This window comes from Leucopleurus acutus (genome assembly GCF_964270905.1).
Source record: "Leucopleurus acutus genome assembly, chromosome: 8".
NCBI lineage: Eukaryota > Metazoa > Chordata > Mammalia > Artiodactyla > Delphinidae > Leucopleurus > Leucopleurus acutus.
Window position 1 is genome coordinate 94,745,141 of NC_139151.1, and position 19,849 is coordinate 94,764,989.

Genomic DNA, 19,849 nt, shown 5'->3' on the forward strand with positions numbered 1-19,849 from the left:
CTCCCAGAGTCTTCCTCTGGGAGGCCTTGTGCAAGTCACTGCCTCTGGGCCTCCCATTTCCTCGGCTAGAAAGGAGGGGCCTGGGTGCGTCCTTCAGCTCTAACAGCCTGTAGGAGGCAGTAAGATGCGAGAGCACACCTTCCTCAGCCCTGCCCCTTAAGAGGCAGATTGCTTAAAGTCACACACTTGCAGGTGTGACTTGGGGGCAGATTGCTTAAAGACTGCGTGCCCTCTGCCTTAGCATCACAGGGGTAAGGAGCGGGGGACACCAGAGGACAAGTCTGGTCTCCCAACAGACCAGACTGCCTGCAAGCAATCAATGCAGGCCGTCTCTGATTGTCCTTCAATGAATGTACACATCCAGGCCGTTTTCCATCAAGACCTTCCCTTCCTCCCGCTTTGGCGTCTGCAGGCGTGGCCTCCCTGAGCCCCTGGTAGCTCAGCCCAGAGACCCTACGCCACTTGCGGCCTGACCCAGCGCTCCCAGCACAGCCCTTCTCCCCCAGCCTGGTGTGGATGACTTGGTGCTTGGAATCCTGGAGCCGGTGGGACTCAGGGAATTTGTTTGGACTTCAGGGTCCCTCTCCGTGGGGACAGCAGGTGGCTGGAAGGAGCCCCGACCCCCACCCCTGCCCACCCTCCCTCCATCAGCAGATGCAGTCTTCCCTTCTGTTCCACTCGCTGGCATGCTGGGAGGGGAGGTGGCAGGGTAGCCTGGGACTTCTTTTTTAGACTATTAATACTGATACGTACTCTAAAACTTTTTTACTCTACAAAAAAGATAGAAGAGTATAATAAACTTCCAGGTACCTATCACCCAGCCTCAACAATTGACAACTCCTAGGCATTACTAATCTATTTTTTAAATTAGAAATGCATGGATCTGGTGTAAAATTCAGTGAGAACTTTCCTCCCTCAGCTGGCAATCCCAGGAACAGCAGCTGTCGTAGCCTAGAGCTATTCTGTGCACACATGAGCACATATGCATGTGTATATCCTTCTAATTTTATTAAAACGGGGTATGTTTATCTTATGTAACACACATTTATATAGCCCACTCAGTTTGTGTCAGACACCATTCTAGGTAGATAACAAATACTAACTCATTTAATCCTCATAACAGCCTTACCACTTAGGTGCTATTAATATCTCCAGGTACAGAGAGGTTAAGGAACTCCCCCGACAGCACACAGTGGTTGACGCAGTTGGGGGTTGAACGTAGTCAGCCTGGTCTCAAACCGCCATTTTCTGCTGCCTCTCAAATTATACAAAGTCTTCTTTACCAAGATTTTGTTTTCACCACGAATTATGTAATCCATTCAACATGTGTGTATTGTGTGCTTCACTTTGCACCAGGCATTCTTCTAGTGGCAGAGGATACAGCAATGAACAAAACAGATAAATATCTCTGCCTTCCTGGACTTCACATTCTTGCCGGGGAGACGGCCAGCCAGGAATATAAATAAGTACTGCATGTATTTGACAGTGAATAGTGCTCTGGAGGAAAATGAAGCAAGGAAGGCGGGGTAGAAAGCCCAAGGGGGCTGCAATTGTATATAGGTGGCCAGAGAATGTGATATTCAGCAAAGGGCTGAAGGGCGTGAAGGAGTGAGCCCTGTGGGTCCCTGGGGGAAGAGCATTCCAGGCAGAGGGAACAGCCAGTGCAAAGGCTCAAGACGAAGCGTGTCTTGTTGCAGGCTGTGCAAGGCAGCCTCTGGGGCTGTGGTGGGCGTGAAAGGGGAGTGGGAGGAGATGAGTTCCAGAGGGCGTGAGGGCAGACTGGGTCTGGCTGGCACGCCGCTGAAGAGCTTTGCTCTTTGCTCTGCGTGAGGTGGGGCTCTGAGGAGGGTTTTGAGCTGGGGGCCATCTGATATGACCTAGGTTGTAATGGGTTCACCCTGGCTGTGGGGTGGAGAATGGACAGTAGGGGCAGAGTAGAAGCAGGGGATGGAGTTTGTTCCGTCAGTTCCTTCTTTGAAACAGCTGCCTGTTGTGTGGTTATGCTATCAGTTATTTAACCAACCTCCAGATGGACACGCTGGTTGTTCCTTGCGCTTCCAGACAGTGCTGCAATGAATACCCTTACACATGTGTCTCGGAGAAACTCCTAGAAGTGGAATTGCAGGATCAAAGATTATGTGCATTTTTGAAAGGTTCCCAGTGCCAAACTGCTCTCCCTAGAGGTACCAGTTTTACACTCCCACCAGCAGTGCATGAGAGAGAGAGCTCAGGTTATAGCTGCAGGTCAGATCTTGGGCTTAGGGGAGAGGGGTGGCTGGGGGTGTAATGCTGCAGCCCCGCCCTTTGCCCCTTTGTAGTCCGAGGCACCATCGGGGAGGATGCTTTACAGAGGCACAGCCCCAGTGGACCTGCGGGTAGGTGGAGCCTGCACCTTTGGCAGGGTAGGGTACCAGTGAGGATGGCTGGGGCTGCATGTAACAGAGACCCTGTCCTAGTCAGGCTTGAGTAAAAGGAAGTAACAGGAAGTGCAGAAGTAGGGCAGATATCAGGACCCGTTGATTTAATGCCTTAACCATGTCATTTAAAGTCCCCGTCTCTGGTGTGTTTTCCAGTACTGAACAAACCATGCTCTGATACTTCGACACCAACTGAAACTAACTATCCAGAATGAGCACAGATCCCACAGGTTGGCGGCCCACTCCCTCAAGATGGTTCCCACTTCAAACACCACTTGCAAGTCCTGGGCCACCCATACTTCTGACCAACATAAATCAGGGGTTTCCATGTCCCCCTCCCCAGGTTCTATAACCACCTAGAACAATTCACAGAACTCAGGAAAGTGCTTTACTTACTATTTTTGGTTTATTATAAAGGATACAACTCAGGAACAGCCAGACGGAAGAGATGCCTAGAGCAAGGTATGGGGAGAGGGGCGTGAGCTTCCGTGCCCTTTCCAGGCACGCTACTCTCCCAGCACCTGGACGTGTTCACCAACCACGAAGCTCTCTGAATCTTAAGAATTTTTATAGAGTTCAGTCTTTACCCCCACCCCCAAGTCAGTGGATGGGACTGAAAGTTCTAACTCTAATCTCTTGGTCTTTCTGGTGATCAGCCCCATCTTAAGTCTATCAAGGGGCCCCCTCCTAAGTCACTTCATTAGCATCAACTCAGGTGTGACAGCAAGGGGCTTCTTGTGAATAACGAAAGACACTCCTATTGGGAAATGCCAAGGGTTTTAGGAGCTCTGTTCCAGGAGCTGGGGACAAAGACCAGATATATTTATTACTATACCACACCTTTCCGCTGCTCTGCCGTGCTAGGTCATCCTAAGGGTGATTCCTGCTGGGGTCTTCCACAGGACGTGGCGGCCATTTGCAAGAAAGGCTGCGTGCTTTCCCCCCCCGAGGGTAGGGCAGTAGGTCCAGTGAGGAAGGTGTAGCATCTGAACAGAGTCCAATTCCATTAGTGGGAGGAAAGGCGGAATGGGATCCCGGTAAGCCACTAACAGCATCCGCTGTAAGAAGCAAACTCATTAAAGAAGGTGGCGTCCTTCGCCAGCTTCTCCATTTGCCTCACGAACCTTTACACTGTTTCTCCCAACTCCTTATCCAAGTCTTACCGTCATGGAGTAAACATATTACCTCTAAAAGGTTCTGCAGGAGGAACCACCTTGGGAGAATGTGTTCTGCAGGCCTCAGCCAGCTGTACCACCGATGCTCAGGGGAGACTGCCACGCAGGTAAAGGCCTGAAACCAGATCCGCCATGACTGGGGCAGGAGCCTCACCTGGCTGGACCGCAGTTCCCCCAGCTGCAAAATCAAGGGCTGGATGGGGTTGGAGGTCCCGCCACGGGAGTTCCTTGCCCTGAGGGCCCCTGCAGATTTTTTTCTTTGTTATTATTAACATACATATAAAAAATGCACATATTATAAGAGCATGGCTCAATATATTTTCACAAACTTAACACACCCAAGGGGCCAGTACCCAGATCCAGAAATAGAGCATGGCCAGCACCCTAGAACCCCCTTTTCTGCCCATTTCTATAATAATTCTTGGCAAGGATAACCAGCAACACCTGTAACCACCACAGTTTTGCCTATTTTTAACTCTATAAATTAAACCATACGGCATGTACTCTATGGGGTCTCGTTTCTTTTCTCAGTATTATGACTCATCTATACTACAGCATGCAGTTGTGGTCGTCTCAATTCTGCATAGTATTCTATCCACCGAGCTATGTTTTGAACATAGAGAAGTGTAATGAAAATCGCACGGCTCCCTGTAACCAGCAGGACACGTGAATGAACGTGCCAGATTTCTTTGCTTTTGCTTAGAATGACAGCAAAGAACCCATGTGTTCACCCTAGTTATCACATAACCTGTGCGTATTAGAAAAACTAGGAAAATGAATGATTTATCATACAATACATGCAGTATGTCTTTCAAATGGGAATCATAAAAGATTAAAACAGAGTTGTTTCATGGCTGAAATATTGGGGCCCTTATTGCTCGGTTGGTCGATTGATTGATTCCTTCATCCATCCAATGTGCATCAAGTGACAATAGCCTGGTGTTCGGTCTTTGGATCCTCCTTCCTCCCAAATAATTGGTTCGATCTCAGTGTCTAATGACAGGTGGGTAAAGATGGAAGAACCTTAGGTATTATCTTCTCTGGCGATTTCTCAACTAAATGAGTATGAAGAGTTCCTTTAGAAGTTTTTTAAGTGACTTATTTTTCTCTTTAGCAAAAAGAAAGCAGAAACTCTCTTTAACATAAGCCCCGCAACTGACCACTAGTGATATCCCAATACGTAGCCTCCCAGATCTGTGTGTGCAAATCCATATAGCTAAATATACATTTTATATGGAATTATTTTGTATCTATCTTTGCAACTTTCGTTTAAAAAATAGACTTTATTATTATTTTTTTAAATAAATAAATTTATTTATTTGCTTTTTGGCTGCGTTGGGTCCTCGTTGCCGCACGCAGGCTTTCTCTCTATTTGCAGCAAGCGGGGGCTCGCTTCATTGCGGTGTGCGGGCTTATTGTGGTGGCTTCTCTTCTTGCAGAGCACGGGCTCTAGGTGCACAGGCTTCAGTAGTTGTGGCACGCGGCCTCAGTAGTTGTGACTCGCAGGCTCTAGAGCTCAGGCTCAGTAGTTGTGGTGCACAGGCTTAGTTGTTCTGCGGTATGTGGGATCTTCCCAGACCAGGGCTCGAACCCGTGTCCCCTGCATTGGCAGGCAGATTCCCAATCACTGCACCACCAGGGAAGTCCCTAGACTTTATTTTTTAGAGCAGTTTTAGGTTCACAGGAAAATCGAGCAGAAACTAGAGGGTTTCCCTATGCTCCCTGGCCCCCACCTCCAGAACCTCCCCCACTATGGACAGCAGCATTAGTCTGAGGACTAGCCCAGACTCCAAGAGCTGGAGGTATGCTTGGACCCATCAGTCCTCAGCTATGTGGCCAGTCCGGTGGCCACCCCAGCAGGCATTCAGCTGTTGGTTATACAGTTAAAACCAGAGGCAGGTACATTTGTTCCAAATGCTGAACGTACACTGACATCATTATCATCCCAAGGCCACAGCTTACATTAAGGCTCACTGGTGTTTTACATTCTGAGGGTTTGGACAAATGTATAATGACGTGTATCCACCATTATAGTATCATACAGAGTAGTTTCACTGCCCTAAAAATCCTCTGTGCTCTGCCCATTCACCCTTCCCACCCTCTTACCCCTGGCAACTACTGATCTTTTTACTCTCTCCATAGTTTTGCCTTTTCCAGAATGTCATAGAGTTGGAATCGCACAGGATGTAGCCTTTTCAGATTGGCTTCTTTCACTTCATAACTTTCAGTTTTTCTGTAACAGTATGTTGAGCCTGTTTCCGTGTCAATAAATATTCTTCTAAAGCACTGTTAATTGCTGTGTAATATTTCATTGTGTGTTATGTATTAACTTCTCCCCTGTTTTCGAGGTTTAAGTTGTTTCCTGTTTTTTGCTACTGAAAATAGTGTTGCAGAGGAAAGCCTTGTGGGTAAATCTTTGCACACAACTTAATTATGTCCTTAGGATAAATTCCTAGATTTGGGACTGCTCCTACAAAGGTTTTGCTCATTTCAAGACTTTTCATATGCATTGCCAAATTGCCCTGCAGAAAGATTACACTGATTTCTATTCTAACTGGTAGGGTATGTAGGGTATTTCCCCCACACACTTGCCAACTCTGACTAGTATCAAGATTTTTAATCTTTGCCAGTTTAATAGAGGAGAAATGATATTTATTTGTTTTAACTTATATTTATTTGAGTATTAGCATTTTGTGATTTTCCATAAAGCAGATTGGCCATTTGTCTCTTTTCTTTTGCAGATTGCTTTTTCACGTTCTTTTCCATTTTATTTTTCCATTGGGATAAGCATCTTTATAGTATAGATTTATTAAAAGTGTTTCTCTATTAAGGGTATTGACTACTCGTGAAGGCCCTCTTTTATTATTATTATTTTTTATAAATTTATTTATTTATTTTGGGCTGTGTTGGGTCTTTGTTGCTGCGCGCGGGCTTTCGCTAATTGTGGCGAGCGGGGGTTACTCTTCGTTGTGGTGCGCAGGCTTCTCACTGCGGTGGCTTCTCTTGTTGTGGACCATAGGCTCTAGGTGCGCGGGCTTCAGTAGTTGTGGCATGTGGGCTCAGTAGTTGTGGCTGGAGGGCTCTAGAGCGCAGGCTCAGTTGTTGTGGCGCACGGGCTTAGTTGCTCCGTGACATGTGGGATCTTCCCGGACCAGGGCTCGAACCCGTGTCTCCTGCATTGGCAGGCGGATTCTTAACCACTGCGCCACCAGGGAAGCCCAAGGCCCTCTTTTAATGTCAAAAAGATTTCACCAACAGGCTCACCTGATGTGTGCTACACGTTTAAAATAATAAATAAAATGGACGATAAGAAGAACTAATATCTATAGAGTACCTATCATATGCCAGGCGCTGTGCTCTGTAAAGCAGCCCTAGGAGGTAGGATCTGACATCTGTCCCATTGGACAGATGAGGAAACCGAGGTGGAGCAGGTAGGGAATGTTCTCAAGGTTACACAGCTTGTTGAGTGGCTGTGCTGGTATCAGTTGGTTAACAAAACACATGGTGCCGGAGGGCTTCTAGGAATCAATAACACTGTTAACTAAATGTACCTTTAGTTCATCGCAAGAGTATCTACGTACATTTGCAAGTCTGTCTTATGCATAAGTTCAAGGCATATAATCTGTTCTTTCCATAGGCAGAGCTTGCTGGACATATAAATCCAACAACTCCCTGTAATAATTCCATGCTTTCCCCCAATTATCCCCATGGTTTACTGTTAAGAACCACGTTGGAACTTTCATTTTTCAGGAAGGGGAAACTGAGGCTCAGGGCCAGGCAGGAACTTGCTCAGGATCACCTAAAAAGTTTATGGCACAGGGCCTTCCCTGGTGGCGCAGTGGTTAAGAATCTGCCTGCCAATGTAGGGGACACGGGTTCGAGCCCTGGTCCGGGAAGATCCCACGTGCGGCCGAACAACCAAGCCCGTGCGCCACAACTACTGAGCCTGCGCTCTAGAGCCCGGGAGCCACAGCTGCTGAAGCCCGTGTGCCTAGAACCCGTGATCCGCAACGGGGGAGAGGCCACCGCCATGAGAAGCCCGCACACCGCAAGGAAGAGTAGCCCCCGCTCGCTGCAACTAGAGAAAAGCCTGCACGCAGCAACGAAGACCCAACGCAGCCATGAATAAGTAAATAAATAAAAGTTTATGGCACAGTCAGGACTGAGAGCCAAGGCTTGGGATACCCAGCCCAGGTCACTGTGTAACTCGGGCCAGCCCCCTCACTGCGTGTCCCTTTGTCATCGGGGAGACAACTCAGAATACTGTGGGGGTACAAGAGCAGGCCTGCCAGGTTCTCCTGGCGCTAGCCTCTAGGGTACCCAAGTGGGTACAGGCCCCTGGTCCTCTGGCCACACTGGCTGCCGGGCATTCCAGGACCCTGGCAACCTGCCAAGAGTGAAAACAGAGCTGCAGGCTCCTGAGCCGCGTTCTGCCCCCTCCTCTTGGGTCTGCATCTCATTGCTGGGTTTGCAACATGCCTAATCTCTGCGGGTGCAGACTCAGAGGAGCCAGCTGAGAGGGAGCATTGCCAGCAGCTTGGAGTCCTCTACGAGGCCTGCTGACCCCCACCCCCACCCCGCCCTCCCCTAAGCCCCTCTCTGGGCAAGCAGGGCCAGAGCAGTCTGCGGAAACAGTTGCTGGAGCTTCACCTGGCTGGGGCCTTACCGTGCCCGCTGAGCTGGACCTAATGAAGGACACAAGCCCGTGTTCTTCCTCTCTTCCCAAATGGAAGTTCATTCAGTCCTGCCACATCCCATCTTCTCCCTCCCTGCCCCCATGGCCTTCACTACAGACACAGAAAGGAGTTGTAATACACACCAGTTATGTAAGTGAGAGTTGATTCTGGTTCTCCAGGCAGCTGGACCCCTCCAAGAATGAAAAGAACTTAATTGTGCAGCCAGTCAATAAATAGGTATCAAATAATGAGTACTTTGTAACCCATCGTGTTTCCCTTTTTGCCTTAGCTGCCAGGAGGCTCAGAACTGAATGGAAAGCTAGATCACTAAACATCTTACCACAGATTCTGTGTATAATTGGCATCACTCCTCTCCATGAGGTCTCTGGTTGTTCAACTGTCCTGCTGAGTATGAGTTTATGTTATAAATCGTCACAATTTTTTTAATGGGATGAAGGTGGGATGTAAATGAAAAATAAGACATGAAAGTAAGTGGCCCACAGACATCTCTACTTTGAGATTCAAATGAATGCTTTTTTTTATAAGGGGATGTTTTCCCCAGGACCATTTAAGACTTAGAAAAATGTCTGTGTGCCTCTTCCCTCTGTCTCTCTGAGTCTCCCTCTCCCTTTCCACCTTTTTTCTCCGATTTCCTCTCCTCTCCCTCTTCCCCTCGAGCCTTTATTCCCTTACTATTGCCTACTTCTCCCTCCTTTCTATCCCCCCCAGTCTCTCTTCCCTCCATCCCCCCTCTCCTTTCTCTTCCTGCTGACCCCCTTGCCTCTGGCAGCCAGTTTAGAGCCAGTAAGGGATTAATATCCCTTACAAACCCTTAGCACTTGGCTCTTTCCAAGACCTTGACCCAGCCTTTGTCTCAGTGATTTCTCTGGGGCAATTTTGATTATTTCCATTTTACCAAGGAAGACACTAAGGCCTAGAGAGTTGAAGTCATATGCCCATGGTTGCACAGCTTATACTTTACACTTATTATCAAATTCAGGCTCCAGGCCTCAGGAGTCTAATCCCATCACACTCTCACTGTCCCTCACTGCCTCTCGATGCCAGCCTCCCCCACCTTGCCTGGCAGAGGTCACGAGAAAGTACCCCATGAAGAGGGTTCAAAACAATAACCCACCCACCCTATCTCCCCCTCTGAGGTCTCTTACAGAGTTGAGATACTCAAAGGGGCCAGAAGAACATATTGGTGGGAGACAGTGAGTTATGATGTGTCATTGGGTCATGAATTAACTTGGCAAACATTTATTGAGAATATGCTATGTGATAGGCAAGGCTGAGACCCGGGTAAGGCAAGCAAGGCACCTAGGGGTGCAAAATTGAAGGAGGCACTCCGTCTCAGGTGCCAGCCCTGCAAGCGCATGACCCTGAGAATGGGTGCCTCCTTAAAGTTCATGCCCTAGCATATGGCTTGCCTCTCACTTGTTCTGCCCTGACGTCAGGCACTCACTGTTACAAGTGCTGGCCATTCAGTGGTGAGCAAAAAGGCCTGCCCTCTGCCCTTGGGGAGCTTCTAATCTATTATGGGAAACAGATCTTCATCAAATAATCATACTGACAGAAGACTGCTCTAAGAGTGACAAGTGTCATGAGGAAAGGGACATGGGGCTAGAGAGGGTATTATGGATGGGGGGACAGTGAGGGCTGAAGAATAGGTAGGAGCTTTCCAGGTGTGTTCCAGGTGGAATACACAGCAAGTTCACAGGCCCCCCTGGCAGGGTGGAGCATGGCATACAGGTGAAGCCGGGGGAGGGCAGAGGGGCTAGAACAGGAGAGCTCAATGCAAAATGGTCCCAAGCGGTCAGTTCCTATGATAGTGGCAGAATCTGCAAATGACTGACTTAAAATAAATCCAATCCAAAGGAGAGAATTCAAAGCCACTCCTTAATGATGTCACACATACCCATCTTCCTGATGAGCTTTACTCAGTGGATGTATAGAGACGGTGCCTAGCTCCCTAGCTCCCTCCAAACTGTCTGTTTAATACAGCAACGTCTGTGATAGAATCTAATACTTGACACATTTTCCCGATGAAGAAATGGAAGCACAGAGAAGTTAGACAGCCTGCTGCCCAGGTCAACTCGGGCTGTCATAACAAAATGCCATAAACTGGGTGGCTTACACACCAGACACTTATTTCTTACAGTTCAGGAGACTGGGAAGTCCAAGATCAAGGTGCTGGCTAATTTGGTTCCTGGTGAAGGCTCTCTTCCTGGCTTGCAGACTGTTGCCTTCCTACTGTCCTCACCTGGTGGAGAGAGAGGGGGCGCTCTGGTGTCTCTTCCCCTTCTTTAAGGGCACCAGCCTTATTAGATTAGGGCCCCATCCTTGTGACCTCATTTAACCTTTATCACCCCCTCGCAGGCCCTGTCTCCAAATACAGGCACACTGCGGGTTAGGGCATCCAACATAGGGATTATGGATTTTTTTTTTTTTTTTTTCTGAGGGGGCACATACAAACATTCAGTCCTTAACACCTGCCCAGGGTCACAGAGCCAATAGCTGGCATTTGAACACAAGCAGTGGGCTCTAGGAGCAAGGCTCCTAAACTCTAGACCAGCTGCCTCAGGATGTGTTGCGTGTAAATGTTGTCCATGCAGTTGAGAAGTGCTCCTTAGGGCAGGGGTGTTGTGACTGTTTATAAATCCACTGGGTCCTGCCCCCACCTGGCAGCTGCACCTATGGGCTGAGTCCTGCACCCACCCCAGGGTGATTCGGGTGATACTTCTAGAAGAAGACTGGACTGAGGGTGTGGCGTGAAAGTGAACCAGTCCTGAAACAAAACGCTTACATTTCGGGGTCCTGCTGTTTCCCATTTACTCAGAGGAGGCCCTAGGCTCCAGTGCAGACTTCGCCAGGAACGGGCTGCGTGACCTTGGGCGAGTCACTGGACGTCTTCCAGCTCTAGGTTCCTGCCTCGCTGACTCCCAACCCCTGCCCACCTCACGGGTGGCTTGGGGGCCATTTCGTGGGCTATGAGGTCAGCCAAGCACCAACCTTGGGGCCCCTCGCAGACGCCGGTCCCCACCCTAGGCCCCGCAGGTGGGGAAGGGGCGGGCTTGCGGTGCGTGGCCGGCGACTTGGGTGTCGCTGGCGCTCTGGCCGCGCCGCAGGCCGCGCTGCCGCCGTTGCCGAGTGGGCTGCGGAGGCTGGGAGGGCGCGCGGTGGGCCGCGGGGCCCAGCCTCCCCGGCGCTATCATCCTCACCAGACGCCCGCGAGGCGCCCCCCGGCCCGCGTGGGGGCCGAGGCCCGCGGGAGGGGCTGGAATTCCTCCCAGGCGGGGCCCCCTCCCGGGCGCCCGCTTCCTCTCGCTCCCCGCGCGCCCCCCTCCCGGCCGCCAGCCAACTGCGTGCCCCCGGGGCCGGCAAGAAGCCACATGCCCCCGCAAGGAATGCCGGGCCTGGCGGGCGGGGGGCGGGCGCTGGGCAGGGCCGGGCTGGGCAGGGAGCGCCCCGCCGGGAAGGTTGGTGAGAGGGAGAGAGCGAGCCCGCGCCCTCCCCGGCCCCCCGCGCCGCCCCTGCTCCCGGCCGGTGCGCAGTGCCGGCCGGATCTCGGGATCTCACACTTTCCCAGCCGGACACGCAGCCGGGATGACCCGCGGGCTTCAGGAGCTGGGGGTCCCAGGGGGGGCGGTGGGGGGCTGGGGCGGGGCTTCTCGGCCCGGCCCGGGCCTCCCCCGCCCCCCTCCGCGCGCCCCCAGTCCCCGCCGGCTCGGAGAAGGGGGCAGGCCGTCACGTTTCCCCACACCCCTCCCGCTGCCGGCGGCTTTGGGGCCCCGGTGGGGAGCAGGGGGCTGATTAGCCGAGGAGCAGGGGTGTGGCCAGCGGGGCCCCGGGTAGTGAGTCACACACGCTGCTCGCCCAGTCCGGGGGCCGAGCGCGCTCCCAGCCCGAGCTGAGCGCTGTTCTGGCCAGAAGAGTGTCCCCGGGCTTGGCATGAGGACCCTGGGGTGCCAAGGGAGGGGCTGAAGCCCAGCGCGGTGGTGGAGGAGGGCGGTAAGCTGCGGGCTAGGGAGACTCCCCTAGAGAGAGCTGGGTGGGGCTTGGAGTCAGGGCCGGCCCACACGGGGACCCCCAGGCCCCGCCTGTACCTGCTCTGAGCTGGCGAAGCGAGCCTGGCTGCATTCCCTGGAAGCCCCTGGGTGAGGGGCAGTGCAGCCAGGCGCTCGGGGCCCATTTCATCTGCCTGCCCCCTTTGGCCCCAGCTGGACTTGAGTCGATCCCTCCCCTGCTCCCCATTGCAGGGTTTTGTGCAGAGGCTCCTGTGGGTCCCTCGTACCCTTTGCCCTTTGGTCTTGGGGTACAGGCTGTGCTTCTCAGCCCTGCCTCCTGGCCTGAGCTACTCCCGGCCCCTGACCCCATGGGGCTGGTGGCTCCAGTCGTCCCCAGGACCAGCCCGGGATAGAAATGGCATTTCCTCTTGGCTGGGCTACAGCTGTTTTTGTTGTCTGTGTTCTCAAGCGCTTCCTCTGGGGATGGCAGGGAGGGTAACCAGACTCCAGGAGACCCCCGCTTGCCCTCTCTGCCACTCACCCCTCTTCCCCTGTCTCTTTGATCCTCTTCCTGTGGTGGTCCCGCCTTCGCGTCCCCAGGACAGAATGACTGAGAACATGAAGGAGTGCTTGGCGCAGACCAAGGCAGCCGTGGGGGAGATGGTGACGGTGGTGAAGACAGAGGTCTGCTCACCGCTCCGCGACCAGGAGTATGGCCAACCCTGGTGAGGCCCCAATGTGGGGACAGGCGAGGGAGAAGGGGGGGAGCATTGCTGGGCTGGGTTGATGGGAGACCCTGGGAAGACATCCCATGCTTTACTCAATCTTCCATACTCTGCTCTGGGCAACTCCTAGGACCAGGGGTGAGCACAGGCTCTAGAAAAACCCAAGTAGTGGCCCAAGAAAGCCTGAACCCAGGTCTCAGGACTCCTACCTTTCCACTACCCACTGCACTGAACAAGCAGGTGGGCTGGGATTCCTCCACCTGCCTCACATCCGGTCACGTCCTCGGTTTCCCTGCCCAGCAGCCTCTCACTCTGATCGCTTTGTGCTTTCTCTACTGGCCCCTGTCCTGGCCAGCTCTAGGAGACCAGACCCCTCCGCCATGGAAGTGGAGCCCAGGAAACTGAAGGGGAAGCGTGACCTCATCATGCCCAAAAGCTTCCAGCAAGTGGACTTCTGGTGTAAGTGGAGCTTGGGGCTACTCTTGGCCACTCTGTGTGCCCTTCACCGCCCCCCCACCCCCCTCCATCCCATCTCTGCTTAGGGAATTTGCAGTGAGAATACCAAAGATAGACACTCACCTATTATGTACCAGACACAGGTCCAGGCCTCAGTTAATCCTCACCGTTAGCCACTGAGGTGTCCATTATTTGGTCCCATTTTCCAGGGGAGGACACTGAGACTGGGTGAGGGTTAAGTACCACCTGCGTCAGGTCCCACAGCTCACAGATGCACAGCTGCAATTCAAACCCAGACCTATTTGACTCCAGTCATGATCTTTCTTCTGTTTTTTCAAACTGGCTTCCTTGGTGTTGGTGGGTGTGTCCTTTGAGTCCCCAGGGAGGGCAGTGAGTTATCACTACTGAAGACTCAGGGGCCTGTGACTGGCTGGGGTGGAGCCAGGGCTGGGACTCTCGACTCCCATGCTGTGTATTTTCCACTGGCTTACGCTGTCCTCAGGGTGGGCCTCCCATCAGCCCCTCAGCCACCTCCATGGGGGTCCTACCTCCCAACTGAGGCTCTCTTTCCTCTTTCCATCCCTCCAGTCTGCGAGTCCTGCCAGGAGTACTTTGTGGATGAGTGCCCGAACCATGGTCCCCCGGTGTTTGTGTCCGACACGCCGGTGCCTGTGGGCATCCCAGACCGGGCGGCCCTCACCATCCCCCAGGGCATGGAGGTGGTCAAGGAAGCCAGTGGGGAGAATGACGTGCGTTGCATAAATGAGGTCATCCCCAAGGGCCACATCTTCGGCCCCTATGAGGGGCAGATCTCCACCCAGGACAAATCAGCTGGCTTCTTCTCGTGGCTGGTGAGTGTCTCCTGGGCTGTGCCTCGGAAAAGGGTGCCACGAACATGGAAGGAAACCAGCAGGGGGAGCCATACGCTGGCCCAGCCTGGCCCAGAGCTTTTCTGCCATCACTCCTGGACACGTGGATGATGGATCTTGCTGTCCCCTTGCCCCTGTGCCCCTTGGTAGCCAAGGGCCATGCGGAGGAGCCCCATCTGGCAGTAGTCAGCGGAATCAGTGGTGGGGCAATTTCTCCATGAATCCTCGTGCGTGTGTCTGGCGGGCCATTCTATGACATTTATGAAGGGTTTACCCCAGCCCTCCTTTGGAGTGGGTGACCTGGAGCATAGCATGACGTTCAGCTAAAAAAGCAGTGATATCCGATGCTAGAGGGAAAGCTTCCAACAAGACAGGCACGGCCCCTGCCCTCTGGGAGTGGACAGTCTGGTGGGGAGCACGGGCAGTGAACAAATACATGCACATGTGACAAATTGCTACTGAAGGGGGAATACAGGACGCTCTGGGTACACAGGGAGATGGCAGCGTTCACAGAGCTCTGGGATTTGGGGCCTGGAGCCTGAGTTCATCATGTCAGCCAGGTTTGCTAATTACTATCTAATGTGACCTTGGATGAGTCATTGAACCTCTCTGTGCCAGGATAATCATAGCTGATGGTGAAGATGAAATGAGTTAATGCTGCAAAGTTCTTAGAATCGTGCTTGCCTTTAGTAAGCACGCAGTGACTGTTAGCTATTATTGTTGTTCTTGGCCTACTTGAGGGGTTTGGTCAAGACTTCCTCTGGTCTGAGACTTGAAGAATGAGTAGCAGTTAGTAGAAGGGGGATGGAAAAATGCTCCATGTAGGCAGAACAGCTGAGAGAGAGGAACCTAAGAAGTCCGGTGGGGCAGCAGCAGTGAGCCTGAGAGGCCGAGCGGCGAGAATTGGCAGGAGAGGGAGGTGGGAGCCGGATCATGCTGTGTTCCATAGGCCGTGACAAGTGCATCCTTCATCCTGTGGGTCAGGGGAAGCCATCGGAACGTTTCAAGCAGAGGTGTGACGTGGTAGGTTGCAGAATGGAGAATCGGGATTCTAGGTAAAAGGCTGGAGTGGGAGTTCACATCTGGAAAGACGGTGGCTTAAACTCAAGTGCTAAAGGTAGGCACGTCTGAGAGATTTAGGGGGGAGAATCCCCAAGATTCGCTGATAGACAGGATGTGAAGGTGAGGAAGAGGGATTTTCAGATTGGAAAATTATCAGTGATGACTTTCAGGCACCAAACTTGACCACAGATAGGGGGACATGGGACAGTAGAGAGAGGCAGGCTGGGGGTAGGAAGATGATTCATTTATCTTTAAATAAACACCTCTTGAAGGTCTGCTTTGTGTCAAGCACTGGGCTGGCTCTGGGGACGCAATGGTGGACCAGATCAGACATCAGTCCTGCCCTCATAGAATTTACTGTGGGGAAGATGGAGGAAATTAAAGAATAAGATAAGCATCAATAAATGTAACATTATGGGGCTTCCCTGGTGGCGCAGTGGTTGAGAGTCCGCCTGCCGATGCAGGGGACAAGGGTTCGTGCCCCGGTCCGGGAAGATCCCACATGCCGCGGAGCGGCTGGGCCCGTGAGCCATGGCCGCTGAGCCTGCGCGTCCGGAGCCTGCGCTCCGCAACGGGAGAGGCCCGCGTACCGCACAAATAAGTAAATAAATAAATAAAAATAAATGTAACATTATGGCTCTGAAAGGTAATGGAGAGACAGTGGGGCTAGGAGAAAAGTGCTCAACCAAGGGGTTTGATGGGGCCAGGAGTCGGGGAAGGCCTCCGCACAGATGAGCTGTGACTGAAGGAGGAGAATTCCCACCGGGTGATGATTGGTGAGGGGCATCAAGATGGATGGAGCACCAGGAGCAAAGGTCCTGTGGCAGAAGAGAGCACGTTTGAGCAACTGGGCGGTCAGTGTGCCTGGAGTGCAGCAAACATGGGCCTGGAAGAGACAGCGGCTGGGTCACGTAGGGCCCAGTGGGCCAGACTGGGACTTCTGTTCTCCATTTTAAGAACAGCAAAAAGCTTTCATTTATGTTTTGAAAGGGTGACTTTGGCTGCAGGCTGGAGAACTGATGGGGTGGAGGCATTGGTCAAGAATGGACGTCTGCACCCCAGTCGGAGGACTGTGTTCGTTCTTGAAGTCGGTGACGGTGGAGGGTTGAGCTAGGGTGGGGCAGAGACATGGAGACAAGTGAACTGGTTTGTGAACTACTTCAGAGGTGAAAGAGATTTGACTTGGGAAGAGACCTATTGGCCCAAGTAAGGGAGAGGGAAGTGTCATGAACAACTCCTCAAGCGTTCCTCTCCAGGTTCCTCTCTCCAGGTCAGGAATGGTGAATTTCTGTGAGAAATGGGGAACACCAGAAGGGTCGAGGGGAAGATCCTGATTTTGGTTTGGGGCTTGTTGAGTTTGGAGTGATGCCTTGGATATCTTGTTGAGTGATGCCAAGATATCCAAGTAGTGATATCAACTAGGCAGCTTTATATATATGGGTTCAGAGCTTGGAAAGGACGACTGGAGATGTTACTTCATGAGTCATCTGTGCATAGGTGATCCGTGGGGCCAGAGGGCTGGAGGGCAGCCCCCAGGGAGAACGGGCTGAGCGAGAGGTGCAGCAGCCTAAGGACTAAGCTTTGAGGAACTTCAACGGTGAGCGCTCCAGCAGGGGAGCTCGATCCTGCAGGGGAGCCAGAGCAAGAGTGGCCTGAGGTGGGAAGGCCAGAATGTCCAGCAATGTCCAGCTCTGCTGAGAAGCCAAGCAAGAGAAGGGCTCGAAAGCATTCACTGGATTTAGTGCCAGGGAAGTCACTGGTGACTTCAGCAAGAGCTGTTACTGTAAGCCAGTGGTTGTCAACCTGGGGCAATTTATACCCCCCGCCCCCTTTCTGGGATAGTTGGAAATGTCTGGATGGTTTTTTTTTTTTTTTGCCATCACAACTTAAGATGGAGATATGCTACTGGCATCTAGAAGTAAGAGGCCAGGGATGCTGCTAAACCTTTTATAATACATAGGACAACCTCCTACAACAAAGAATGATCTGGCCTCAGTTGTCAACAGTACCAGGGCTGGGAAATCCTGCAGAAGAGTAATGAGATGGGAACCTCATTAGAATGGAGGTGACTGGTGTAGTCACTTCTCAGAAGTTTGATTAGAAATACGTGGAGGAGAGAGACAGGAAGGGTGATGGCTCAGGGAAGACTGGGGTCAAGGGAGTTTGTTAATGAGACATTAACTTCCTTAAAAAACCCAGTGGAGGGAGTCCTGCTGAAGAAATGATTGAATATACAGTAGAGATAAGGCGTGATGGGTAAGCTTTTATATTACCTAAGAAGGTTCACGTGGAGACACTGGCTGTAGAAAGGAGGTGGGCCAACATTTTGTCTGTCCCTGGAGGGATATCCTGGAGATTTGGAGCAGGTGAAGGGAGGTGACTATAGTAGGCCAAACAATAGCTCTCCAAAGATGGCCATGTCCAGATCCCTGGAACTTGTGAATGTGTTATCTTACATGGTAAAAGGAACTTTGCACACGTGATCAAGTTAAGGACCTTGAGATGGAGAAATTATCTTGGCTTATGGGGTGGGCCCACTGCAGTGACAAGCATCTTTATGAGAGGGAGGCAGGAGAGTTAGAGGCAGAGAGAAAAGATTGGAAGACCCTATGCTGCTGGCCTTGAAGATGGAGAAGGAGCTAAGGCCTGCAGAGTCTACAAAAGGCCAGGAAGCAGAGTCTTCCCTCAAGCCACCTGAAAAAAACTCAGGCCTGCCAACACCTTCCTTCCAGAAAAGGAAGACAATAAGTTTGTGTTGTTTTCAGCCACCGTGTTTGTGGCCGTTTGTTACAGCCGTAGTAGGGCACTAATCCAGTGGGCTTGTGTTTGGGGGGACGTCTGCTAAAATGTGCAGAGAGGTGGTGCCTGAGACTGAGGAGAAGGCGAGTTCAGGTTGGGATGGGTAGAGATGGAGATGCCCTCGAGATGCCCAGGTGGCGCTGTCCCGAGGCACGTCGGTGTGTGTGGGTCAGCAGCCGAGGGCAGATGCCTGCGTATGGAGGGAAAACCAAGCATGTAAATATATGCAGCGGAAGCCCTGGGAAGGGTCGAGCAGTGGGGTCAGTGCTGCAGAGGGCGAGAAGCTTGAGGGTCGAGAGCCCACTGGCACACGGGTCTTGGTGTCCTCGGCAGGGGCAGTTTCACGGTGGAAGCCACATTGCCGTGGATCGAGATGTGAGTGGGAGGTGAGGAGGGGGAGCCAGCAAGGGTGATTGGCTTGTTTTCAAAGTCTGGCTGCTCATTAAGCAATTATTATATGCCAGGTGTATACCACATTCTCCCTCAAAACAGTCCCACAGGTGGAGGTGGCTGCCCTTCTCGTTCAGATAAGGGAACCCGGGACTGAAGAGGTCAAGCAAGCAGCCCCAACTCCCGTAGCTGGTACCTGGCAGACCTTGGGTTCCTTCAAAGACAGCATCCCTCCATGATGCCTGGGGCTTTAAGGAGTTCCATCATGGGGAGACATGCCTAAGGAGGGGGAGCAGTGAATGTGGTTATGTGTCCAAATTCAATCTATCCTCACAGACACAGAGCAACTCCCATGCACTGGGCACTGAGCAGGAAATTCTGGAGGTAACACAAATACAAGAAGTTTGCTCTCTGTTTTTGGGGTTTCTTTTTTTTGCGGTACGCGGGCCTCTCACCGCCGTGGCCTCTCCCGTTGCGGAGCACAGGCTCTGGACACGCAGGCTCAGCGGCCATGGCTCACGGGCCCAGCATGTGGGATCCTCCCGGACCAGGGCACGAACCCTCGTCCCTTGCATCGGCAGGCGGACTCTCAACCACTGCGCCACCAGGGAAGCCCTGCTCTCTGTTTTTACAGAGCCTTTGGTTCAGCCACAGGGAGCGGGGACTGAGGTAGATGGGAAGGCAGGAGGCCTATTCCCGACCCAGAGTTTTGCTGGTGATTGTGGTGCTGCAGTAGGCTGTAGGGGTAGGCAGAAGGGGAGTTGGTTTTGGCTGGGCAAATTGGGGATGGGTTTTGAAGGATGGGTAGGAGTTCAGCAGAGGAGGCTGATGCCTTCTCAGCCTGCAGGAAAATCTCAGGGGAGAAAAATCTAGCGTCATGCCCAGGGAAGGGCTAGTAGGGTCCCCTTCTTTCCCATCAGAGTCTACCCTTTGGGACAGCCCAGCCGGGAAAGGTTGGAGTCTCTAAAGCAGATAGCTTCCCCAGGTTCGTGGCCTGGCATGGGTCCGGGTCCAGAGAAAAGGGATAATAGGAAGCTCTGGAGTTTGCAGCGTGATCATAGACCAGCTCCATCTGTTCGTGGCCTGTCGTTCAGGGGCAGGGCCAGAGGCAGCAATGTTGCTTCCTTGGAGGTTCCGTCCACGGGCCTCTGAGCTGCGGCATACGCATGGGTGCAGGGACAGTATGGCTGGAGGTCGCAGGACCACGTGGAGGCTTTGACCTTTGTGATGCAGAGAAGTGAGAGGCGTTGAAGCCTGTGTGTGTGTCTGTGTG

At 52.3% G+C, this 19,849-nt stretch overlaps 1 protein-coding gene across 1 annotated transcript in view; it reads left to right on the forward strand.

The window, feature by feature from the left end:
- Positions 1–12,156: 12,156 nt before the first annotated feature.
- The window catches only part of PRDM11 (PR/SET domain 11), a gene marked incomplete at its 3' end in the record, with an annotated part of 48,410 nt that continues 40,717 nt past the window's right edge, over positions 12,157–19,849 (forward strand). The window contains exons 1-4 of the mRNA XM_082845835.1: positions 12,157–12,279; positions 12,876–13,000; positions 13,356–13,459; positions 14,045–14,307. Of these exons, the coding sequence (XP_082701961.1) occupies positions 12,882–13,000; positions 13,356–13,459; positions 14,045–14,307 (486 nt within the window). The 5' untranslated portion in view covers positions 12,157–12,279; positions 12,876–12,881. The remainder of the gene's footprint in view (positions 12,280–12,875; positions 13,001–13,355; positions 13,460–14,044; positions 14,308–19,849) is intronic.